Genomic DNA, 27,521 nt, shown 5'->3' with positions numbered 1-27,521 from the left:
TTGGCTTTATTTTAAGGTATGAGACTCCACAAATTTCTTTCAAAATTCTTATTTCAGCCTTTTTAATTTTTGTTTTATCCTTTTTATTCAACGCCTAACAATCACTTCCAACTAATATCTGAATTGACTACCAGTTTTTTTTTTTTTTTGATCATCTATCACAGTTATATTTTATGTTTTTTCATGATATTATTAAAATATTATTAAGTGACAGTTATAATAAACTTAATTATCTAGCGTAAGAACTTTACTACCTACTTAGTTATAGTAGTTTTACTCACTCCATTATGGATTTAGAGCAAAAACATCTATTGTAAATTGAAAGAGAATAACATTTTAGAGGGATTATCATATTTGTTCTTAAAAATATTTCCTGGACCAAAACGTAATCCCTTATAATAAAGAAAAACAGTATGTCTTTCAACATTATAAATTAAGTCAAATAAAAAAAAATTAAAAATCAGCTATGACATTTTCTCCAAAATATCTTAATATTTTGTTTTCATAAGAGGCGTTTTGCTCTCATTATGGACAGTGTAAAACAAAATCTGTAAAACTAAAATTTTTGTAAAAACAAATAATTAAAAACTTTAATAAATGATGGTCTGATAAAAATATTAACTAGTAGTAAAGAATCTTAATTATTCTACAAATTAATTTTCACAATAGTTTTAGTTTCAAATCAATTTTTTTCAAAACATTTCTGAACACTAACATAGATGGTTAACAAACTCTTAAGTAAACTTGTATTATACTTAAGTTAAATTCAATTACTATTAAGCAGCAACACTCTTCATTTCAGATCAATTAATTTATCATTATTAGTCATAAGATCGTGGATTATTTTTTACATAACAAATTCGTTTGATATGCAAAGAAAAAAAAACTAAAATTAAGTTGTTACCTCATAAAAACAAATCTACAACGCGTGTGACATAATGTGACATACTACGTGTATAAAAAAAACCTGTCATAAAATATATTAATATTGATGAAAAAAGTAAATTTCTGTAGTGAGTTAAGCACAAACACTTTTCTCCTAAGCCACCATATATCCTAATTTAAAAAAAAAATAGTTTATTATCCTTAACCAATATAGATAAATTTTACAGATCGCTATCAATAGTTTTTTAAATGAATTATCAAAATTGCTGACATTAAATAATGCAGATAAATTGTAGCGTTGGGGCCTGGGGGAGGTTTTGGTACTATGTACAGGGTGGCGGAGAATGAAAGACCACATTTGTAATGGGCGCTATAATTTTAATTATTGAGGTAGAGGGGTGAAACAAAAAACAAGTTGTTGCTAATTTAGGGAAGTTTTATTGGATGTGAAAAAAATATTATTTGGGAAACAGAATGTCCGATAGATGGCGTTCTTGCACGGAGATGCATTCTTGGAGGCGCTCGCATGGTAGCGGGACCGAAAGACCTCATTACTACTTGGACAGTATCAATAAACAAAATTTCCGATATAGGGCAAACGGTAACCCAAGAGAATTGCACTAATAGTCTCTTCACAGTGGAAAAGTAACAGTTTGGTGTGCATTGTTAAAAGTTGGAATAATTGGGCCTTATTTTTTTGAATATGAAAGAGGGGTATGCAGTGATGGTGAATTCTGAGCGTTACGAGACTATGTTCCAAGATATTTTCATCCCTTACTTAGAGGAAAACGAAATGGATACTGAAAATATCTGATTCCAACAAGACAATGGAACTTAACCGTTGAACTTTTCCGGGGTGTCTGGTCTCTCGAAATGGTGACGTTCCATGGTCAACCCGCTCGCCGATTTCACCCCCTGCAACTTCTCCCTATGGGGGTATCTGAAGTCGAATGTTTATGTCAACAAGTCACGAACCCTTTCCGATTTAAAGGATGCAATTAGAAGTGAAATCGCATCAATTCCAGTGGAAATGTTGGAGAAAGTGATGAAAAACTTTGACGAGCGTCTCCAAGAATGCATCTCCGTTCAAGAACGCCATTTATTGAACATTCTGTTTCACAAATAATATTTTTTTCATACCAAATAAAACTTTCCTAAATTTGCAACAACTTGTTTTTTGTTTCACCCCTCTACCTCAATAATTAAAATGATGGCGCTCATTACAAATGTGGTCTTTCATTCTCTGCCACCCTGTATTATAGCTGAAGTGATAAAATCACTTTTTAAACATTGTTTTTAAGTAAATATTTAGATGTTAACAAAGAAAACATCAAATAATAAAGGTAATATTGTGTTTACAATTGTCTACTATTTAATGTGTTTTTCTCAAAAACAAAGTTTGACTACTGACTTTTAAAATTTATCTGTGACGCACTAAATAAATGTTAATCAAATTTTTAGGCATTAAATCCAAAACTAGACCCAAAAAAAAAAAAATGGAGAAAGAATTTCCAACCCATTAGGGGAAAGAGATAATTAGTTAGTGATATTTTAATGAATTGGTAGTTAATCAATAGGTCTACGTCTTAAAAATATCTCAATGAATTTGGAAATGTACAGACTGTTTATTTGACAGTGAAAATGTACAATACCTTAAAGGCTAAAAATTTCAATTTTTAAGGGGAAGGCGTGCATTTTTTTAAATCAATAATCTGTAGGTACTCTATAGAAAGTATAGTTTCAAAGAAACTAGTTCAGATGGTTAAATTCTTATTGTAGGTCCAGTTGAAATAAAAACCATTAACTTCTCAGCTCCATTACAAAGGTAATATGTCGTAGATAAGTATAATAATCAAAAAAATGTTTACCAAATTATATAGGGCACAAATAGCCCACTAGAGTACAACATTACAAACTTTAAGTTTCAAATATTCCTATGTATATATATATATATATATATTAATATAAACAATGAAATAGGTTATCACAATAAGAAAAATGGAAGTGTTTTACTACACTGTTATATAGTAACTCTTAACAGAGTTCATTCGCAAGACACACTGAAAATCTTAGTTAAAATGTTTTAAGAAAAATATCAGTATATTTTTGCAACACAATGTGGTAGCTTATGTAGAAATGTAGAAGATGGCAAGTAGAGAGCATAATTAACATGTCACTGAATGAGGGCCTGTAAAGCAGAGTAGGCTAAAACCTAAAACTGTGTTTTAACCTAAAACCTCAAAAAACTCATCTGGTTTTTTTGTTTTAAAACAATAAATAGTTGGTATAAATGCAAAAATGTGTTCATACAGTGCTTGAATTAAATAAAAAATAAAATATAGTAGGGGAATGCAAACAAATATGAACAAGTGCTAACCAAAGGCTTTTTTCTCATCGTAGGTACAAAAATTTGTTGAAAAGCGCTAAAAAAGGAACGGAGGACCCCCCTCCCAATTTAAGTTTAAAGCCTCAGTTTAATAGGGTTTATTTATACTTAAGCGAAACTACTAGGTCGGGCAAAAACTTGGGTTATTGCTAACTGTCGTAAAGTCACAATAAACCGATACGTTGACGTGCAAATGCTGAATAGATTTGTTGTTACGTTAACATCGGATGCTGTTGGAGATGTCTTTACAAACACATTTCATGGATTTATTTGCCCTGTCCCTCATCATCCCCTATCCCTCGAAAAGCATTGCAAGAGTCAATTCAGTACTATCGAGCGATGACGAACGTGTAAAAATATCTAATGGACACATGGCGCATGTCTTAGATACTATCTAGTTGTTTATTTAAAAAAAAAAAAAAAAATTAAGGAAACGACCGTGAGCGAGCCAGTGGAACGTGCTCACGGGTACGTGGAGTTAATTGCAAACAAACGCGTAAACGGGATTGCCGTAGACACGCACAGCGCGAGATAACAGTTGACAAAACTTTGCAAAATTATTTACCTGTGAACCCTCTTCGAGTAGACCACTTCGTGTTTTCCGTGTCAGCTAAGGACAACGACACGGTTGTCGTCGCATAGGTGTAGTTCACAGCCGACCATAAGACGCGTTATCATCATTTTTTCAATGCAGTTATCAACCCGAATTGAACGTTTCCCGTTTGCCTGAACGTTGGCCCCGAGAAATCGAGGGCACGGCTAACGGTGGCGGAGGGAAAACGGGACGTCGTCTCTGGAAAACTCACCGCGATAGCCGGATGCGTGGCCGGCCGGAGGGGGGCGCGACGTGTATTTTTCGTTTTGGCGAGTGGCCGCCGGGGCGTTAAAATCATATGCGACGTCCACCGGAAAAGAGGGGGTGGAGTCGACGACGATCGCGATTACGATAGGTCTTGAATAGGTATTACAATTATTATGATCAAATAATATATTCGCGCTATTATTTTTGTCTCAATTATCTTATGTAAATAATAGTGAGTAGTCTCCACCGCCGTCTCCGTAACCGAAGGAGAGCGAGAGGCACGGTAGGTGTGGGGAAAGTGACGGTCACGAGGGATGGTGCCGGTGGTTTTACATGGACGTCGCGAGGGCGACAACCGGAGACGAGAAAATCCCGTGAGGATCGCCGCCGCCGCCTCGGGCGGTCGTCGCTGACATGAGACAACGTCTATCTGATAGTAATAATATTATTAAATAACAATAATAACGTCGGCTCGTCGTCGTTTTTGCTATGTGTTCGCACACCGCCGATGGAAAAACGGTGTTCGGACGAGGTACAATAAAAAAAAAAAAAAAAAACAATGAAAAGTTCTGAACGCACACTCACTCGCTCGCACACACTCACACGCGCGCGGCACAGGGGGAGTCGTTCGGTTCGGTGTCTCGATATGAACGGGAAACGCGTATATTATCGTGGCGCACGATGACGGAGAAGGAACCGGGGCCGCGGTACGCGATACGTGGTGGAGTGTGGCGGCGCAACGGCACGATGGCAGCAGCAGCAGCAGCAGGCGGTGGCAGTCCAAAGTGCGTGCGTGCGTGCGTGCGTGAAACACGAGCGGAGGTAGCGCGCGGGCACGGTTGGTGGCCGAGTGGGAGAAACGAGAACCCGCCTTGACGCGTTGGAACACCGACAAACCGCCGTAATCGTTCCCCCTCCACCATGGGTACGCCGCGCGCTCACTCCTCCGTGGCGGCAAGTGGCAACCGCGCCGCCCTAGGTTTTTTTCATTGTATAGGTATTAGGTTTATAATATACTGTATAGCCCTCCGTGGTCGTACAACGCCAACGAGTTGGCAGGCGCAATGGCTATGCAATGTTATCACAAATTCGTCGTGAAACCCGTCGGCTGTATGAACCGATTCGGGTCCGGCGCCGTGGCCGTCACCGCCGGTCCTTGTCGACCACAATAACTGGCCGACCGCTCGCAAGTTCCTCAGAGAGAGAGAAACACTTTATTGTCCTTTGGCGGCAGTCTGTATTGTTCACCCATTAAAAGTATGTGCCGTACGTCCGGTACGCATTTTCCACGTACCGATTGCACCAGCACTGTCGGGCACGCACGCCGTATGCCGAAACAAATCACGGGTGACGCGCCGCACACGATTTGGCAACGTCGCCGGCCCACAGTGACGGTGTGATCAACGACGAGGCGGAGGTGTAGAGCACATTGGTCGTAGGAGAAGGAGGTCGTGGAAAAGCTATATGGCAATAAAATCCCGATGGTACAAATTTTTTTTTACACCATAATACAATTCGTGGTTATAACCGTACATAATATTATTGTAATCGTCGCCATTTCAGAAAGTGTGACCGTAGACTGTGTTACAGCACAAATCGGCCACAGTACTTTTCGACCACGGCCGCTTCCGTTAGTACCCCTATCGCTGTGTCATGGATATAGAAACTGAACTTTATGAATTGTCAACAAACGAATAATTCGGGTCGTCCGTCAGTGTTTTCTTTGATTCGATGAAAACCAATTCACCCAGCACCTCCCTCTCCTCGTGACTTGGTGCTCTAATCTATGGATAAGCACAATATAGTTAACATGGAAGTGCCGGCTTTTGCTGGCCACCCCGAGATTTAAACCCAAAAAATTAAATCGCCTGAATAGTCAAACCGCAGACCGAACGGGGAGAGAGCGACGAGTTGGCCTCACAATATGTGTTTTGTCGCGTTTTATGTAGTTTTCAACAAGTGTTTATCGCATGCACTTTGATACCAGGCAAACGTGTAAATAATACATAATCCACACAACGTATCAATGTAATGTGTCTAAATTTCGTTAGCGCGTAAAGAACAATAACAATAATTGTTAAACTTATGTGCAGCTGATCATGAACAACGAATGACCTTGAGCGATAGAATAAACGCCAGAGGGTTGTTATACGATTGGACTGTATGACTGAATATTTATATTCAACACAAATAACTGATGAAATACCCACAAAAATCCATTACAAAGCACTGTCAAGCCAATTCAAAACAACAAGGTTTAATAGTTTAAACCCATCAACAAATATTTAATCCAAATTGAACATAATAAGTCAAACATCCTACTTCAAGCGAACGTCAATCAATTTACAAAACTTTTGCAAGCGCAACGCTTCTCTAAACTGGAAACTCAATAATTCTAAAATGTATAACAAACGGATAACTTATTGTATAATCTTAAATCTCTATAAGAAAAGCAACATTATAATATATACAATCATGCGTATTTGTGCTCTTTTATTTACTACATTTACAATTTACGCGCACATTTAAAGGCGGTTTAGAAATTAAAGCGGTTTAATCATGCATCATGTAAACACCTTAAAACGACCTAAATAAAATAATAAACCGTTTTTAATTTGAGGACGCACGAATATGTGGTTTAACCAAACAAAATCGGTTTCATCAATCAAATCAGTTGTTTTTTCCATTTAAACAAAACAATCATCAATCAGATTTTATTGCAGTGATAGATTCAGCTCTTACCATGGCCCGAGTACTAAAACGTTATGAGTTAATTTGTATAAGAAATAAATTATAAATGTATATTAACTCATTCTGAAATCACATGTAAACTAGTCGGGTAATTTAGGTCGACTCATAGAATAAGTTTAATTTAAGAATGGCTTAACTGATAGCATTTAAACGTAGTAATACATGGGCATTAATCATTATAAACAAATTGATTTATCAATTTCAGACAATGACCCAAATGTAGAAATCAAATATTATTTTTACGTTCTGGAGTATCGAATTAAATATGACAGTACATTCTTAATACCCAAATACCCAACCACGATTTTACATTATGGATATGTAAAGATAATTAAATTTATTTTGTTTATGGCCGCATGGTATTATACTTGTTGATAGAACGACCAGTTCTATCAACAAGTATAATACCAAAAGCTCTTGTTGAAAACTTTCTCGCTTTATCAATAGTAAATGGTTAACCGGATCAATTCATTCCACACCCTTTCTTCCCTTCTTTAACATACCTAAACCACTTCAATTAATTGTCAAAATTTGCATATTTTTTACAAAACCGTTTTTGAATTTAAAAATTTGCTATGGTATAGATATTTATTTTAGTAATTTAAAATGTTTTTAAATCGATCGGTTACTGACTAGAGGGGAGTAATATTGACTATAAAAATAAGCGCCCCCTTAATGACGATACGGTCATATCAGGCTTGATCTGACAGGTTAAAACATAGAGTTTTATAATATTATTATTGAAAATTAAGCTGTTAGAAATTATATCCACAGAAATCGAGGACATACGGCTATTACTTATAACTTGGAGGCAATCGCAAAAAAAGGTTGGTTTAAAAGTTTTGTAGTTTTGTACCTATACTATATTGTATCTATGTAATATGGGAGCTTATTAAAGAGTTTCTAAAAAAAACATAATATTTTATGTTTTCTATACCGGGTTTGTTGTAAAGTCGAGACTGGTTTCTGGTGGATATTAATTGAGCGTTCTCGTTCCAAAATTCTGTTTTTAATAATTAACTAAAATGTTACAAAATTTATCGTACTGCAAAATTGATGGAAATAGTATTAACACTGTATAACACGATTTTGGAAAAAGAACAAATACACGTATAATAATTATATGTATTTCTCAAGCACGTCATTATTTTTTATATCGCCTCATTTTTTGTTTTGTAAATTGCTTGGAACGTGGAATGCGGTTAAAAAAGAACAAGTTGAGGTATTAGATAATTGTTTATCTATTTTAAGCTATTTAATAAATTAAAATCCTAAGAAATAGTTCTATAACTGTTTTATAACCATGTCGTACAGTTAAATTAGCATCGGTGGAAATAGTAGCGGGAAATTATAAAAGCTGTCGCATCTATTTAGGTTTTAGTCAGTTTAAAATCAAATATATTTGAAAAAAATTATTCAATATCTATTAGAGTAGAAACTGCGCATTTCTCTTTTTCTGCTACTTCCCTTTTCTCTTATCGGTACACGTCTAAACTCCAAACAGTTTAGGTACAAGTTGCTTAGAATATTCGTCCTTCGCCAAGACAACACTGTTTCGCATTTCACCTTCCTGACGGAGAAAAATGATAACAAAGAAGGAAACACTATAATTATTTTTGTTATAGTTGAAAGTCGAGCAGGAAAAACATCATGTGTACGTTAATATTATTATTACCTGTGTGAGAGGACATTTCAACAAAATATATTAAAATATTGTCCGTGGTCGTTGAAACAACAAAATGAAGTGACAGGACAAAGTAATAGGTAGCACAGTACGATGTAGGTACGATTTAACCATAACCGCGGTAGGGAGTTTACGGGCGCCAGAACCAGTTTCATGCCATGTAGGTATTTAGGAGCAAGTACACGCTGCACTGCAAATTAATTGTAATAATTGTCGATGAACGGTAATGTAATAATTAAACAGAACAGCTTTTAATAAAAAACATACTTTTACCGTGTACGGGCATTACAAATAATGTAGTTCAATGAATTCGGACAAATTAATGCATATTACCATCCCAATAAGATTCTTTAATTTTTGTTTCGTCAAAATATGTTTGATGTTTTTTTATGCCAAAAACTATGAGGAAAAACTTTAAAATAAAAAACAACTAAATTTGATTTAAAAAAAAAAAATTGAAAATTATTTAACAAAACTTAAATGTTCAGGTAAATGTATAGGCATATCTTGGTCAGTTGTAAAAAAGTGTTTTGTTGAAATTTGTATTATTTTAAACATGTTTTTACCAAAAAAACAAATTAATATTAAATCTACTTCTCTTGCACATGATGAATTAGCCATTATCCAGAAATTATTAAGTAAAAGAACAATTAAAATACATGCAATGTTTTTAGGTTTGGTAGGATTTCTTACCGAATAATTTTTTTTATTAATTTGGGGTCAATTTATTTATATACCTTAAATCTAAGTTTTAACCACCAGTTCAAGCATTATAGCACACAAATATGTGTACTTATGTCAGTATAAAAAACAAATATAAATTAATAAATGCATAATTATAATGTATAGTGTTACGTGTTTACAGTATAACCATAAGTAATGTAAGGCTAGCATTTGATCGAACCGACATAAAATTGTAAGTACATAATAATGTATGTTTACCTCACTAAATAGAAGCTAAGTTATGTTTAACGCCGTGTCCAAAGTAAATATGGCAAATGCAATCGTCGTATTATCACAGCTATGCTTCAGAAATGCGTCCTATGCGATTAAAAGTTAGGTTAAGTTAGGATAGACTAAGTATTTTCTAGACTAGACTACTCAGGAACTTCGAAAGTTTACTCGAAAAACCATTATTATTTTTTCATTTTTAGTTATTTTAAGATTTTCTCAAAACCTATTACAAATTAAAAAAAAATCACTTTAGAAAATTACAACCAGTAGGTAATTATTTTTCCCTAATTTAAGGTGGGTACTACACGGCTTATACGGTATAGTATAGTATTATACAAACAAAGAATAAACTATCATGTATTATTATATATTTTTATAATTAATTAACAAATCCAGTGTCAAAGTGCGACACCACTCGGAGCGGACGAGCTTGTGTAGCCGCAGCCGTCAAAGTAACCGCCAAACGGTTTCATTTCTCAATATGTAAACTTATGGGGCACACGGGAATCCTACTTTATCACAAAAGAAACGGAAAGAGCTACTAAGTTTGTCTAGTCAAATGACTTAAACTTCTTTTTATCTATAGAGATGCTAGAATTTTTTTTTCATCAGTTTAGTAGACACATTAGAAAGTGACTTCGCGTTTATTAAAAATCTTAATTTGTAAAACAAATTGACCCTTTCATTTCCATTAATATGAAATGCTCGACAATTTTAACTTTGATTTATTACAAATTCTTTAGATCATGAAAAACGTTTAATATTAGTTAGGTATTCAAATAAGTAGTGACATTTTAATTGTCATATATAGTATAGTATGATTCGAAAAAAACTGGTTGCTTAGCAACACTAAAGCGTTATACAAAACAATATGGTTTTATTTCCAAAAATCATTGAGCCGGAGGCATAGGTACATTGAAAAAAAACACAGGTCGACATTAGACTACCAATATTAGTGGCAATAAGAATACACTGGAATTATTTAATGGATGAGATAGAAATAGCGCGTCCGATTAAAATAAAACAATTACATAAAAATTATAACAATGTACAAAACGCCCAAATGGGATCATAAACTGCATAACAAGTCTACATACTATATACACTAGGTATAGTGAAACTCATTCCGAGAAACAGACCTTTAAGTAATTCATTCCAAAAGATAATTAATTTCGGTCAGTTATTAAACCAATAGTTTGGACAATCGATTTTTGTATTTCGTATCTCTTGTGGAAACTTATCAGACAATGATGATTTGCAAGTCTAAGAGGGTAGGTTATAACTCATAACCTAAAAATACGTAGCTTAAAATAAAACATTAAATATGAAAAGTAAAAAAAAAAACTATCATTCGACAAGAAAACCTTATTAATCTAGTGTGCAGAGGTCTTGGCGGTGTAACGGTACGCATTCTTAATTTTTCCAAGACTAATTTGTTTATAGTTTATACATCACTCAAAAAGTTGCTCATGAGTCATGATACCCAGGAAAGCGTTCAACCTACAATAATAAAGATCATAGTCAAGTTTAGCAGTTCGAATGTGATTAAAAAAAAAATTCAAATTATTCAGTTACTAAGCAGAAGTAAAAACTTGTAAAGTAAATTTTTCAAAATTTTTTAACGTGTTCTAACTTGAAAACTTTTCGAATTATTTTTCAAAATCAGTCACTCTGAAAAGTTAACTGTACTTGCATTGATATGGTATAAAATCAAATTTGCTTCGAAAAATAGTGTTACAGAGAGTAACTGTGGTTCAACCGAAAAAAAAATTTTTTAGACCGAAAATCCGAATTTTTACATTTACTTTTATTTATGAAAACTGATACCTGTTTTGATTTTTTAACAAATAAAATAAAAAACGTTTCTTATAAGTTTTAGAAAACTAGTCAAGCGTACAGATTACGTCATTAATACATTTATACGCGAAATATTTAAAAAAAATTACATATCTGTACTTTCTAAGTTGTAAAGTGTTATTCACGTTTAATTGTGTAGATGAGTCCAGTGATACTATAATTGTTATCTACGCTTAACTTTTAGTTTTATTACATGTTGTATGTGCTATGCGTTAAATTATCTACAGGAAGGTTAACGGTCATGATTTTACATGTACATCGATTTTATTACAACTATCAACTACCGTCTACCAAGTAATACATAGTATGTTTGCTTGATTATATTCATATTTCATATTGTGTTTAGATTTAATAACATTCTAAAGAACAGAACCAAAAGATCCGAAATTAAATACGGAACAAAGCTTAACCATAATATGTAAAAGGTGATATTCTACGTGGTAATGGCAAATTTTCTAACTGGTTAAATAAGAACAATTGCTAAGAAAAGTTGTCAATAATAAGCTCCAAAAGATCTTTTTTCATATTATACCTTTGGTTAAAACTAATTTAAAATCGTTTTCTTTAATGGGTATATAATAATTTAAGGAATGCCTTAGATACAGGCAATTTTTGCAAAAACAAAATTTAGATCTAAAATTATTTTTTATATTTATAAATAATTAAGATAATATTGAAGATACTTAATTGATAATTAATTTGTTTATATCATTCTGCCACAGCCTTCATTAGTGTTATTTGTTAAAAAATACAGTCTCGCTTTTGCAGTACAACTTTCCCAAAAATTCAGATACAAAATACTTTGATTCTTGGTAGGAAGGGAATTTAGCAATTACTAACTAGGTATGTACCCTCAAAGATTTTTTTAAATTTAAACAATTCAAAACGTTATTATCTAAGAAAAAAGGCTGTTTTTTATTTTTAACTTAGTATAAGTTATTAAAAAATAACCACGAAATAAAGTAAATTAAAACTAATGGTTAACATCAACAAGTTTTGAGTTATTTGTATTTTTTTGGTTTTCATACATTCAGTCTAAAAACTGGATGTAAAAGAGCGAAAAAATAATATTTTTATCCCTTGGTAAGGGGGAAAATTTAGATTGGAACTAATTTTACTTTTTTTTTTTTAGAGTTTTAGCACGTCGAAATTTTGTACTAAAAAGTGTGTACATTTTAGGGGTTTTATCGATTTTGAAGGGAAATCGAACTTCTTCGACTTTTGGCAGTAAAAGATACCCTTGGGGTACACGAAGAAATCAGTCTACCGGTTAAAAAGTTATTGTGAGTAAAGAAACCAATATACCTATAAAAATAATTAAAAAAAACATTATTGATTATATGAAAGTTTAAAAATAAAACTTAAGTGTACATCTATTCTAAAACCCGTATAAACTGTTTTGGTTAAAAGCCCGACAGATGCGGAGTCAGGTAGTCTAGGGCAGTGCTGGGGTGCTTCAACATCCCTCACTCGAGTACCTATGTCGTTTGTACATTGTATTGTGTGTATGCACACGCGCATATTTTTTTTTTAATCACGTTTTTTTCCACTAGTATTCTTAGCGTCCCTTAAAATAAATCCACGAAAACATAATAATTATTGTCGTGCGCTTGTCGTAAAGGTGCAACAACATTGTGTCAACCAACTAGTGTGTAGGTAATAATATGTTCACGTGCATCGCGGTAAAGGCGAGTGTATATTAGTATATCGGTAACGTAGTAATTATATTATATTGATATTGAATCGCGTGTCAACCTTGTCGGCACACCGCGCAAGCAGGCGTCCTTCTCCTTGACATACAGCTGCACAGCAAGCGGAGTAAATTTTTATAACGAACTTACGGTTATTGGCGGTGGTTGGAGCACTGGGATTCCGATAAAAAAACAAAACAAATAACAATGTGTACATTTTAAAACGCGACAACGACCAAACGAATATTATTGTTATCTGACAACGATTATAAATAATACAATAATAAGATTGTGATACGGACCGTTTTTATCTTGCAATATAATACCACGTCGGGTCGGACAGCGAGAAAATGCGAGCACGGGGAAACGGCAGCGGTTGACCTTGTAGACATCAAGTAGCCGACTCCTAAGCTCGCCGCGAAAAGCGTCTCCGGTGTTGAAAAGAAAAAAAAAACATCCAAGCAAAACCGAATCACTGGCAACGAAATATCGACGCGATTGCCGATATTAATATTGCGTTTAATGTATTTTTAAGTACCTAAAACTATTATTATAGAGCTGCGCACTCCGCTAAACGCCACTACAATAATTATTAGGTTTCATTATCGAATCATCCGCCGCCACACTCTGTGACCACTACATGACTATGTTATGACTTTATTTACACGAGCAGACCGCCAAATCAAGTGTGCACGGACAGTGGCTTCAACACTGCCGTCGATGTTTATATTACGGTTGATACTTTAATTTACAAATAATATTAAACACAACAACGTCATCGCCCATCGGGTTTCGTATATTATCATTTATTAGTGAGCGGATAACAAAGACAATGTTCGGATTTCCTCGTTCGTTTATGCCGTTTTCGACGGCGAAACGCTAGAGCGCGCTTGTCCAACCGTCACCGCCGCAGCCGCTCAAGTCGGCCGATAAGTGTGCAAAAACAACAGCATAGTAAATATTATTCATAATATATGTAATTTACACGTGTATGCATTTCTCGTTGCACCAATAACGACTGGGTTAGGTTATAATGTTTAGTCGAGACATAAGTAAACGCCGCGGCCGTCGACCGAAGGCGATGAGTGATGACCATTTTGGCACCAAGTAACGGTCGTGTCACTCCACCACTAATTTAGGGTTATCTCGGCAGAGTTGGTAACCATACTCAAACCCCCTGATTTTTTTTGTCCATGCCCACCAAATGTTTGGTATTTACCCCAAAAAAAAAAAAAACAACTGGGTCAGACTTTTAAACAAATTAACGGGTTATTGCCTCAAAGTCTGTCACTTTTGATGGCGGGGTTTGATAAATAAAACCCCATCACGTTTCTATAGAGACTATGAAAGTCTTATGAAATTTGAGTTGAGCAATGTTTACAGACAAGAGATTCTAGAACAGTGGTGACTTATCATTATCACATTCCGATACCAATTACAATCGACAAAGCGGTATAGGAGAGTTCGCCGAAAATTGGAAGACGGCAACGCCCTTACCCAGTGGAGTTTTTTTACTAGGCACATAGAACCCATATTTTTAGGTAAATACCAAACATTTTATAGCCTTAGGTTTTTTTGCGAACTCTGGCGAGGGGCCAAGCAAAAGGTTTGGAATGAAGAGACGTCTCCGGCAACGGTGTGAGGTGAGGGGGGTTAGGTTCTTCAGGAAATCGAAGCGATTGCTTGTAAAGGTTAACGAACGCGTAGACAACAAAACGGTAACCGGGTAACCGGCTCAAATATTTCTATACCGTCCGCTCTCTGTTGGAACAGCTGACGGACACGCGGATCGTACTTTTATAGCGAAAAAGACATGACTGTCAACCGCTGCGCCAACACGGGACCCGTAGCCAGGGTGCCACCAGTAGTAAGTGCTCCCACCCCCCCCCCCAAATATATTTCTGGCTACAATACTGCGAGCATAGAGCATTTTAGGGTAAAGAATAGCCTAAAATGAATAGCTACGCGGTTACATCACTCAATGATCGATTCAAGGTCGTTTCCTACGAGTTATCGGGCTACTGCAATGACAAACTAATATATTACATGAAGTTCGCACCACTCTCGAATGCCGTCGATCACTGTAGAACAAAAGTTCTGAAAACAACCCCGACGGTAACCGGTGCGATGGGAACGCTCCGGAATCTCGTTACGACCACGCGTTCGTAAGATAACAATATTGTTACCGTTCACCATTGGGTCGCGAGCAGCTGCTGCTGCACTCGTCGTGTGTAGTTTCCCTTGCCCCCGCCATAAAGATAACGCGTCGCCCCATCGTAAGGCTACATTATTATTATTATTACCATTTCGTCGAACGTACAATAACAAATAACAATAATATGATGACGATAAGACTACAATGCCAGCGCGCACAGCTTTACAGCGACATCGGTGAAACATACATATTATATTATACTGTTAAATATATATTACAAATTATACACAGGTACAATGACTTATTAGTATACTTACGAGGTATGCGCGGGCGAAACGATGACAGGACGTGTGGCGACCCCCCGGGCGAAAAGTTCGCGTTGGCTATGTGTTGGTATATATGTGTATATCACCGCCGTCGTCGGTAAAACCGGAGACCGGACCTGCCGCCCAACGTCGAATAGGCAACAGCAGAGCGGCGGCGGCGACACGAAACGTGATAGCTGGACGAACAGCAATGGCTTCCGAGGGCGGGTGCCCCGCGTGCGCGTGCGGTACGACGTCTGCGACAGATACGCCAGAGACATCTAGGCTTAGCGCCGGCAACGACGCCCAAGACCGGTCGACAGATTGCACTCGTCCCGGTACTTCTGCTTGTACTCGACAAGCCGTGACAATCTATATCCTAAAATCATCCCTGTAATCACAGGCTGGATTTAAGGGAAAAGGCCAGTCTGCAAAAAGCCCATTCAAATATCTCTGGGGTGGAAAAACATTCCAGTTTTTTAATAGGGGTGCTTTTACTCGAACCTACTTTTTTAACATGTTTTTTAAAAATTATTTAGGTACGTAAAAATATGGATGTAATTTACAAACAATTGAAAATGTTTGATGTCAAGTATTCACTGAAAACATTGACACGCTTGTCGGATAATAATATGGTTAATATGAAAATTTGGGTTTAACAATTTTTGGATTAAGTTATACTCATAATATAATCTATAAACATTTTAACCCGACTGTTTTTCGCAAAACTTTAGCAAATATATACAATTTTGGATCGATAACGATGCTACTCGGGTTTAGAGAAAAAAGTTATCGTGTTCACAGGCAAAAAAAGAACACATCATTATAAACCAATACCCTCTCAGCTTCGCATCAAAGCTATTATCTATCAATTCATACAAGGTAGTTTTTACTCCAAAACCATCTTAGACCGAGTAATACGCATTTTTTAAAGCTATTTTCAAGATAGAAAAATATTGCCAAGGGCACTGTAATGGTCTAGGGACGCATTATGGTCATAATATGAGGGGGGCTATATACCCTTGGCAAGGCCCTTTTATCCAAAAAATAATATAATATTTATATACGTATTTGTATATTTTAGTATCGTGGCAATTTACAAAACATTACTTTCATTTAATTTTTTTTTTAAATGTATTAGTCAAAAAATATAAAATACTTTGCTAGTACAGAACAATTACAACATTTATTTTTTATTGAATCAATGTTTATAAAACTTTTTGGGGGATTTCGCCCCTGCAAATTTGTTTAATAACGTCTTCGAATGAAGCATTACTTGTCAAATCACTTTCTATCGATAGTAATCATATAGATGTCAGTTTTAATTCACCCATCGTATAATGGCATTTAGTTTTTATCATAAATAGTGCAGAGAACGATCGTAACGTTCACAGTTAGTAACTGGTATGCTCCGGAACGCTACATGTGTAAATATTTAGGAAAACGACCGAGAGATTATCTTTAACCTATCTCCATTGTAACGTATTGACCGGCTTTTTTTTATAATTTTTTATTGTCCCCGAGTTGAACCATTGCTATAAATTTGTTATATAGGCTTTCTTCTAGGTCACGACAATAAACTTTAACTAAATTATTAACAGATTGTTTCAATAAATTATCATCAATAACTTCAAGCAAGAAATAGCCACAACAAATAGCTGATGTTGATAGTTGACATTTTTTGGTTACTTTGGTATAATATTATATCGATAAGTCATAAGAGGTCTGCCGTCTGTGGTATTGTATTTTTAGAACAATATATTATTAGATTATGAACAATAGTGGATCCCAATATAAGTTACGATTAAATGGCAAGACTTCTATATCAGCAAAGATATTTTATTATGTTTATACAAATAATTTTCAAAAAACGAAACATTGTGCCCCCCCCCCCCATTGAATTGCTGCCTGGGCCCCGGGGCTACAGAGCTTCCTAGCTCCCCTTGATCCAACCCTGTAATGGTCTAATAAATAACTTAATCAAAGTTACCAATTAATTAATTATCAATAAATATTAGGCATTTATAAGTCACTAAGCAGACTATTTACACTAAAATGTCATCAGTTCATCTAGACAACTGAACATTCGGTAAATTCGAATTAGCATGGGCACTATCAACCAGTAGTGCAACCAGAAATGTCCCTGGGGGGGGGGGGGGTCCAAAGAACGGTTTTTAGGTATAAAGTCCATGTGTAGTGTAAGAAAATGATAATATGTGATAACGATTTGCTATCTGCCGCAAAGCAGGCCAAAACAAAATTATTATATTGCCAAAATGAATAAATATTGTTTACTGTAAAATATAATTAGACAGTAACTAAAATTACCTTACCCAGTTTAGAAATACTCAAGGGAGGGGGCTGGACCCGAGGCCCCCCCTCTTGGTCCTACCACTGCTATCAATGGACATAGTAACTGCACAGACAAACGAACACATACCCAGTCAGAATGACAAGTTGTTCCATTTTTGATAAGATTTAAGTTGTCACATTTAAAAAACAAAAGTTGATGGTAAAAAAATATAGTTTTGTCAAAATATTTTTAATCGAAGTTATTTATTTTTAAATTTGTTAACAGAAGATACAAATAATAGTGCACCCGAATATGTATTATGATTTATATGTATCTACTATTTGCCGCATTGACCAGAAATATTTTTATCGAATCCCAAGGTCAACAAATTAATACCAACATTTTGTAGTATTCAAATTTTTAAGCTACCCGATACAAATTAACATATTCAAAAATCTTAAAATAGGTATAATTTTAAGTTCTCAAATATTGCCTACATTTTGCCTCTTAATATATAGTTACGTACAGTTTAAATGTAACGGTAATAATGGCGTTAGACATGGCTCCCTACATGCTTTTTGTATCCACATTTTGTGAATATTTGAAGGTAGTTTATTTGGTAATAAATATAATTTGTATAACACAGTACACTGTACAGCTAGTATTAATAATTTGAATTATAAATTAATTAGGCAATCAGCTTGATGAGGAGTTATTTACTGTTTATTGTTTTGGGCTTATCTGTGTTGTTTTTAATTTATCAATACATCCACAAGCGTTTTGACTGTTATAATGCCATTACTGCTTAAAGTGACAATACACGGTTTTCAATAGGCTGAAGTGTGAAACTCTCTCTAGAAGTACATTGTAATTTCTGTATCATAATGATCTGCCAGATTCATGCACATTTAATACGCCGTTCTGTCAGATCGTCAAGATACACCCTATACATAATAATAACAATTAGGTCGGTACTACATCAATTGAATTCTTGTGTTTTTCGATATTAGTGCTGCGTAGTGTGAGTTATTAAAATCATTAGAGGAATCCTGACATGACTCCATTCTCTATAGAGTCTTATAATATTATTATATTGTTCACGTTCAAGCCAACACCAACTATTTTATATACTATTTTACAACTACTTATAATATATACCAAGACTACCTCCGGCCTCGACTCTTTATAAGTCCAACATAAACAATTGATAAAAATTATTTTTCGTGCTTTGAATACATACATTTTCTTCGACTGGAACTTTCAAATTACAAACTTGAGCAAGTAAGTTGTATTAAAATATTAAGAGGGCGTGCCTATTTATTAAGGATTAAAGTATAGGCAATTTTACGCAAAATCTCAATTTAGAGCTAGAACTATAGCTTATCGTCGCTGATACTGCAACAGCGCGTATCTCAACATTTGGCCAAATGAGATTATTACCAATATTGATAAATCACGGGCCGCCGAAAATATTTTGTCAATGGTGTTTTAAAAATGGTAACACAGCTTATATCAAAACCTATACATTTAAATAACTTATTTTGCTTCTCCTGAAAATACTTGCTGTTGCAGTATCAGCGACGATGTACTAATTCACAGTAATACAGTCAGTGCCGTCTTAAGGCATAGGCCCGAAGGGCCCGGGCCCGGGCCACGAAATTTTAAGGGCCCCAAATTCACATAAATTACATTATTTACTAAATATCATAATTTAATATTTTTTTCTTAAAATGTTTTTAATATAAATCTCGAACGAAAAAATATTAAAATTAGCTTTGTATACCCAAAAATAATACATTTTATTTAATAATTGACAAATTTATACCAATACAGTTTTTATGACAATTATTTTAGTTTTTGTTTAATGAATTACATTTATTTTTTAACTCTAAAACATATTAATTTATGTATTTTTTGACCGTATATTTTGAAATTATAATAAACAATAACAAACAATAAGTAACAGAAATTCAAACAAAAATGCACTTTTTACTGAAAAATATAATATTTAATAAATAAATAATAATAATATATTATGTGTTAAAAATGTTTATATAATAATTAAGTATTATAAGGCCCCCGAAATATGTTGGGCCCGGGGCACCTTAAAACCTTAAGACGGCTCTGAATACAGTAATGCGGTTTCTTTATTGTTTGAAATTTTTTTGTCAGACTCTCACAGTCATTTCCATAGGATAAATTAAATATTTTTTCCATTAAAATGTCATTGCTAGGGACAGACTTATTAGGTCGATTCACAATAAAATTACCAAATTTTTACAATACATACACGGGAGATATACATAGTTGGTCCAGCTAAAATTATGGTTAATCTAGGGACACAATACATTTCTAGTTGGAATAACTAAATAAATAGTTGGCCAACTATTTATTTAGTTATTTTAACAAGATATTTATTTGTATAAAAGTGAACTTTATCTGGGTCGTAATGTTTTTTTTTTTAATTTTCACTAACTTTTAATAAATAAAAAAAAAAAAAAAACAACCTTTACGAATAATTAACTTGGACTGTGTTTAAGTTATCAAAAAAATAACAACGCTATGACAAAAATACAATTTATATTGATAATTTTGTAAAATTCTCAACTGTGTATCTTTTGTTAAAAATACATTTTAGAAGCATAAAAAGTTTAAAAGTAAGCAAGAGAGAAATTTCTGAAAATAACAAGGACATTCAAATTATTTAACTACAAATTATTTTTTCCAATGATGTCGTAGTTGTAGACTTCTTATTAGTTATTATACATTTGTCTGATATCAATGGTAGAACTAAAGACATTATGGTTGATCGTCGATCAATTACATTAATACGAGTGCACCTTAGTGTAAAAAAATTGTTTTCGACCAAAGAGAGTAATGACATCAATGTAGGCTTCATTTATTGTTAGTTACACGTTCCTAGGACATTATAATAACGGGCTATATTATAATTATAATACATAATAATAATGTTATAGTATTATTTATCGCTGCACCAGTTGAAGGATGTGTAGAGTAATAAGTAGTTATAGATTACTATGAGAAAACCAATTGGTACGCTAGCAACTAGTAACAATCATAATTTATCATGGCCGCCGCTTTTGCCGGGCGATCGTGTGCGAGAGAACATCGGTAGCCATGTTGTCAAAATTAGAACACAAGTTGCTGGCTTACCTTTGTGTATTGCTCCATGACGTCATCTATGTAAAACAACATTCCTCAGGACGTCGTGCGATATCAATATCGGAATACTTATCTGACAGCGGCTAATTATTGATAAAATATAATATCGAGAAGCAACAATATTATTATTAAATGTATTATTTAGTTTAGATTATAATTATAATAAACAAAAGACGTCCAATTTTTCTTGTATTTCTTTAATTAAAGTACACAAATCAAAACATTTCTAGCACACGACTAACATTATGTTTTTCAGATTGGCGAGAGCCGAAGTTGAGATTTTTATAGTATTATACAAGTAGTACTTACCTGTTAATAATATACCTATATGAATAATACACCTGAAGCTTCGACGAGAATATCTTTTTATTAAGCATCGTTGCATAAACGACCTGAACACAGGACAAAGGTAAAATAGTCTGCAAATCAAGTATGATATTTCATTTTATGGACATTATGACTTATGTCAATTTATTTTTCCCCACAGAAACATGTCGACTAGGATGGTAGCGAGAGGAGGAAAAGCAAGATTCCTACTTTTCTTGAGTTTACTTCTCTTATTGATTTCTTTCTTGTACATTATCCACGAAACAAAAATAGAGTTGCATGATGTACGTGAATCGGCAACATCTTGCAATCAGCAATTGGAGTCTCTTTCTTCTCAGCTGGAAGGTTGTAATCTTTATTGTTGTACTGTCTGAGGTTTCAAATTATTTTATTAGTTGTCAACATTTTATTTATAATAAATTATTATACAGTTATTGTTAAACACAAGTTAGAGTTGGAAAAATCACTGGAAAATGAGAAAAATGAACATATGAAAGTAAAGGATGAACTTAATTTGGCCATTCAAGAAGAAAAACAGTTACGTGATAAACAAAATGTCGATTCCATGAATCGTTATAATGAAATTGAACGAAATCATATAGTTTTACAGGTATATAATTACCTATCTTTTGTTTATTTAAATTTTTTATTTTATTAGAATATTAATATTATAATAAAACGTTAAATAAATATAACATAAGGAAGAAGAAAAGCAATTAAGAGATGAAATGGAAAAATTACAATTAAATTTATCTGACGAGATGGATAAAAACAAAAAACTTGAAGCTGAATTGGAGGCTACAAAGAGTGAAATAAAAAAACTTAAAGTAATATACATATGGATTAATTATATTTATTAGAACTTATTAGTAAATCATATGAATGCATTAATAAGTTTGGTTTTGATTTGTTTTTATTAGAATGAAAAATTACAATTAGAAAATAAAAAATCAAACTTACCAAAAGATGAAAATACAAACCATAAGAAACCCAGTGAATCTTCATCTGTGAAAAATAGTTTGGGGTCGAATGATAGTAGTATGAATCCCTCTAAAGTAAGTATTTGTTTAATAAAAACATAAATAAGTAATAAAGTAACAACAAAACGCTAAGGAAATTCTTAGACCATAGGTTAATAGTTATTTCTATTGTGTCATGAATTGGCAGGAATCATGACATTTTTTTAACCCGTCCCTAGTCACGCAATTTTTGATTATACTTAGATTTTGTGACCACATGTGACTGGAGTACATTAATACCCCATGCAACCAGTGATGGGCTAATGAATCTTGGGGCTTGTTACTTAACATTAACATATGAGATAAAAATGTCGTAATATCAGCAGCATTGCCACCGTTATTTCTGATTCAGCCAAGAAGAAACAAATATATGTATTTTGTTTTTTTTTTTTAATTATTTTGTAGAGTGTATTATCTACATATACAGAGCATATCAAAGTACAATCATAACATTTTTTGATTTTTACCTAATCTGTGAATAAATAAACATTTTTTTTTCTATAAGAATATACATATGATATTATTATTTCTAATTATTTTTGTAGTTAAATTCTAGTTCAGTGACTCCAGCCATTAACCCGCAAGCAATTGATGGAGCTACTGCAAAGAGTAGTACACCAATGGTAAAATATAACTACCAAAATTTATGAAAATATATTATTATTATTTTGATTATTTATGTAATGATTGTTCATAACGTTTAATTTTTCTATTTCAGACTGGTTCAAAATTGGCGCCCACTAATGAATCGATAATACCTAACAATGTAAGTATTGTGTTCAATAAAAATAATATCATTTTTTATGCAAGACATATCTAAATGTCATTTAAATCAAACTCAACAGGTTTGATTCATTATAATAAGTCATTAATTTTCTCTTAAAATAATAAAATTTTGTAGGTTTATTTATTTATTTTTTTGGAAATACTATAGTTTATGTTATTTCTCAATATTTTAAAATATTCAAATTTTTATCTTTTTTATTTTTTTCCAGTGCTACTAATTTTGAAATTTTTAAGGTAACGTAAATATTTAATAAACTTTTTAAATCGACAATAATTTACTGAAAATGTTGACTGGTCGATAACTAATCTTGGTTTATTACTTTTAAAGTTATTAAAGTTTAAATTTTAGGACGGGGCGAAGAGTGGAGTGTGAAGTATTGTTTTTATTTGCACAAATAACTCAACCACACTTCACTTCACGTCCTAATGTTTTAACTTAAATAAGTTTTAAAGTAATTATCCAAAACTAATTATCAACCATTCAAAATTTTCAGCAAATTATTGTTGATTTAAAATGTTAAAATATATACATTACCATTTAATAATTTTGTGAGAAAATGTGTGCCTTTACCTAATGAATCACCTTGTATATGTAAGATACATTAACATCATTAGTAAAATATTGTTTTTCGACTGTTTTAACAGGAAGTTAGTCCAATCAACCAGCCCAGTATGGAAAACAGTTCTGCCAAGGAGCAACGTAGTGCGTTAGCATTAAACAACGAAACAAGTCCATCACAAGTAATTTAAAAGAATAATAATTTAAAGCTTAGATTATTATTTTTTAAGTTATAACATAAAGTTAAAACATGTATATTTTTAATTTTGTGAGCTATACTATTTTACATTTTTTTACTTCCTAATGTACCAACTAAACATGATTTCTATTTAACATGTAGGTCTAAAAAGTTAATCGAGTGTTTTCAAATATGTAACATAAATATATAAAACATAGTTAATATATTTTGTTTATAATAGGAACCTCAAGTTGACGTAAATGAATCCATGAAAGGGATGCCTGCACCACCTGAAGAAGACAAATTGAAGAAAGAAAATTTAATTGAGTATGAAATTCTGGTTACGTAAATTGTATAAATGTTTTGTGTCATTGTTTAATCGAAAAGTCCTGGGAACAAATTGAGTTTCATAATTTAATTATTGGATTCTAATGTTATCAGATTAATTGATGTTCGTCTCAAGTTATTTAATTAATAACATTTTTTTGGTATGATTAATTTATTTTTAAACTAGAACTATTTATTAATTCTTCTTGTTCCTATAATCTTACAGGAGTGTCTTATTAGGGACATTACAATTCCTTATATAAAGGACAATTATTAATCCTACCACAACAACGTATTAATTGAATAGTTTTATGTAATAGTTAATTATAATTATATATTATGTATAATTTATAGGCGGTAAAACTTGTTATCAAATATTAATCCATTTTTAATAAAAAAAAAAATTGTTTTAAAAATAATCTAACAAGCTTTTAATTTGCTTCATCAAAAATATTAAAAGAATAAAATGTAAACTTGATTTTTAGACTAGACTTTCTTAATTTTGAAGAGGGTTCAGCTACGATTTCTGATCTATAGAGTTGCTAAATGAAAATACCGGTTTATCAGTTCAGGAGATATTGTGGGCCCAGAAAAAAAAAAAATAAAACACATCATTGTAAAAACAAAAACACTTAACAACTTTGTGTTGATTCTTTTATTTTTGTCTAAATAGTATTTTTTTTTTTAAATATTGTCTGCATTAAACTTATCCGAGTGGAAAGTTTTTGTTTTATTTTGGTGCATTGACTTTATTTTTTAATGCCAACAGTGATGTCGATGAAAAATCTAATCAGAAGAATGAAGGATATAAAATGGATTACGAGAGAGAGCATTTTAAGGAAGAGGATGGTGAGAATGTTTTGAATTAACTGTGTTTTACATTATTACATTACTGTTTTTAATTGTTGATTAATTTTTTTTCCTGTAGAAGACGACGAAGATATGACAGATTTTGAAGCAAGAGCTGATGATAATCAAGTACGTAGTAGAATAGTGAATATTCACTAGTTCATTGTGCTGTCTGTTGCTCTGTACAGTGGTGTAGTCGTGTAAGGTGTACACTGAGTGTACCTACCTATCACTTTACTTAAATACTCGTATACTGTTTCTGGTTTGTTCTTCAATGGGGTTATTTCGAATAGGTTGATATAGGATTTGATTTGTCCATGATAACGTTTGATAGTCCAGGTGTATGATCCTCTTAGTATGTGTTTCCGGGATACACGTTTTACTTTTACTACAAAGGATTTATAGCGTTCGAGTAGTGGTTTCTTGATTATCTATGCTTCTGTGAAAAGGTTCCACTGTGCTTTCATGGAATTGTATCTCTTTTGGAATGGGACAATATTGGGTCTTACCACAGCCTCAATCTGGCAAATTATGGGCCTATGTTGTGTGCATGGAATGGGATCTCCCATTTTTTTGGTACATATTTGACCGATAGATTCACTGACAAATATAAGGTTGTATCCTTTGTTCCAACGACCGCTATTGAAGGATGGGGGTAGTTTGTTATCGTGAATCAATACCATGTCTTCACCTTGTGCCCAGATTTTTACTGCTTCACCATTATCGTTTGTCTCTGTATAGCCCCAACTTGAACTATGGCTGTTGAAATCACCTATGACTATGTTAGGATTGTGTTTTGTAGGCCGCATTTGGATTTGAATTTGGGAGCTATGAAAGGGATAATTTGGTGGTTTATAAATTGATGAGACTGAGATGTTTGGTAGGTGCACTGTGATGAATTCAATGTGGTTTTGTTTGTATATCTTAACTGACTGGTTGACTGCATTAGGTTTTGCGAAAATAGCACTGCGGTATTTTCTATGATGTCTTATCGCTACTAACTTCATTCCACATATACTTGGGGTATTAAGAGTCTGGTCTCTTGGACCACATAATGTCGCATGAAGTTGATTTGCAGATGACAGATAAAAGTTCTTCCTTAACTCTCGTGATACCTTCAATGTTTATCGATACGATCGTCAATGATGGCCCTGAAAAGAGTCGTTTCAGGCGCGGGTTTTTAGACCGGCAAGACAATGTTATTATACTAAGAGATAGGTTGGGCCTGGGTGTGGAAAAATTAGCCAGTGTTTGGGGACATCGTTACTAGAGGACACCCCATAGAGGTTTCTTCCTTGTACCCCATTTCTGTAATATCATAATGAGAAGTGTAGATTCTCCAATATAATTTGTTTAAGTTAATTCCTCAACCATTTGGTACAAGTTGGGTCAGGTCATTAATATTGAAAGTTACTTTTCATGCAATCTACTTATAAATAAAATTATATTACTTTATTAATTAAAAGAAATTAATTTGATTGGAATTAATTTTTACAGGCTCTACCGGACAGAACGTAAATCATAATTAATTGCAAATAAAATTGGAGCAAATCAAATAACTGGTTGTGTGCACAAATGCCATAATTGTAATATTTTTAAGTTAATAACCTATAATTATTATTAAATCATTTAAAATTAAAGTATTATAGTTTAAGTACTTAAATTGTGTTTGTATAATAATGATTAAAATGTTCATGGCCGTTCTCACCAGTTAAGCTTAAAAATGTTGTAAAGTTTACCAATACTAAAAAAAATTATTAGGCTAAATTTTACTTGTTAATCCTAACTAGTGAGAACGGCCTTAGTGATGTATTATTTATCTATTTAAAAAAAAATGATGTATTATTTTGTGTTTGATTTATAGTAATCTCAATTTTTGTAATATTATTTGTACGCTAGCTGTTTATAAACAGTTTAAACCAAAATTATTATATTGACAAAGTAATGAAAATAGAAGAATATATAATATTGTATTATATGTTTAATTTTGTTTCCTATTCTTATGACTGTCTTGTATTAAATTTGTATTCTAAGCATACGAGAATAATAAATATTATTATTAAGTTAACATACTGTTGTACTTCTGAGATAAGTTGTGGTGATATTTTAATTTGTTTTTTGGAGTACTACATATTTCCACGTTAAATGTCAGGACTAAAACCTAATTATTCAAGATTAGATAAGAATAAAATAATATGTAATATCTGTAACAACTGTGAATAAGTGTGTAAGTCGAATTTTGGTCAAAATTGACCAAGTACGCTAGGATGTAGTCCGAAGCGCCTAGCACACCTTGAATAAATGTCTAACTCGTTGGATCAACAAGAAAACTTTGAGAGTGATGTGAGTTCCTGATTATTGCATGCTGATTTGTGGCAGCTGGTCAGTTTAAAATCAGTGAAATCGACTTACACACTTATTCACAGTCGTTACAGATATACTAATAGCATCTGAAAACATACTTGTTGCTCGGCTAACAAAGGACGTGTCCAGTTCTCTTTGCAATCGTAAAAATGAATAAAAACTTGTT

At 33.1% G+C, this 27,521-nt stretch overlaps 2 protein-coding genes across 7 annotated transcripts in view; one reads left to right on the top strand and one right to left on the bottom strand.

Moving 5' to 3' along the window:
- The window catches only part of LOC126839164 (uncharacterized), a 32,732-nt gene extending 17,087 nt beyond the window's left edge, over positions 1-15,645 (bottom strand). For 2 of the 5 annotated variants that reach the window (XM_050574272.1, XM_050574270.1), the window contains exon 1: positions 3,837-4,808. The gene's annotated coding sequence lies outside the window, so the exon portion shown is untranslated. Of the gene's footprint in view, positions 1-3,836; positions 4,810-15,482 lie in introns of those variants that run through there. The other 3 variants (XM_050574271.1, XM_050574274.1, XM_050574273.1) reach the window with 3 other exon arrangements.
- A 3,225-nt stretch (positions 15,646-18,870) lies between these two features.
- Positions 18,871-26,976, top strand: LOC126839170 (Golgi integral membrane protein 4-like). Of its 2 annotated transcripts, XM_050574284.1 has the most exons (13): positions 18,871-19,044; positions 21,203-21,355; positions 21,434-21,618; positions 21,705-21,883; positions 21,975-22,100; positions 22,194-22,328; positions 22,838-22,915; positions 23,011-23,058; positions 23,724-23,819; positions 24,057-24,142; positions 24,912-24,991; positions 25,071-25,120; positions 26,489-26,976. In XM_050574284.1, the coding sequence occupies exons 3-13, from the start codon at positions 21,438-21,440 to the stop codon at positions 26,507-26,509; spliced, it is 1,080 nt and encodes a 359-aa protein (XP_050430241.1). In that variant the 5' UTR covers positions 18,871-19,044; positions 21,203-21,355; positions 21,434-21,437; the 3' UTR covers positions 26,510-26,976. The 2 variants fall into 2 exon arrangements, with proteins under 2 accessions (XP_050430241.1, XP_050430243.1); XM_050574286.1 differs by lacking the exons at positions 18,871-19,044; positions 24,912-24,991; positions 25,071-25,120 and having other exon boundaries at positions 21,026-21,355.
- Positions 26,977-27,521: the final 545 nt, after the last annotated feature.

The sequence above is a fragment of the Adelges cooleyi genome, unplaced genomic scaffold, assembly GCF_023614345.1.
Source record: "Adelges cooleyi isolate 19-005CV unplaced genomic scaffold, UGA_ACOO_1.1 ACOO_flye_CR_arks_rails_tigmint_CR_PRNA_30, whole genome shotgun sequence".
Lineage (NCBI taxonomy): Eukaryota > Metazoa > Arthropoda > Insecta > Hemiptera > Adelgidae > Adelges > Adelges cooleyi.
Note: the sequence above shows the minus strand (reverse complement) of the source record. Positions and strands in the feature narration are given on the sequence as shown.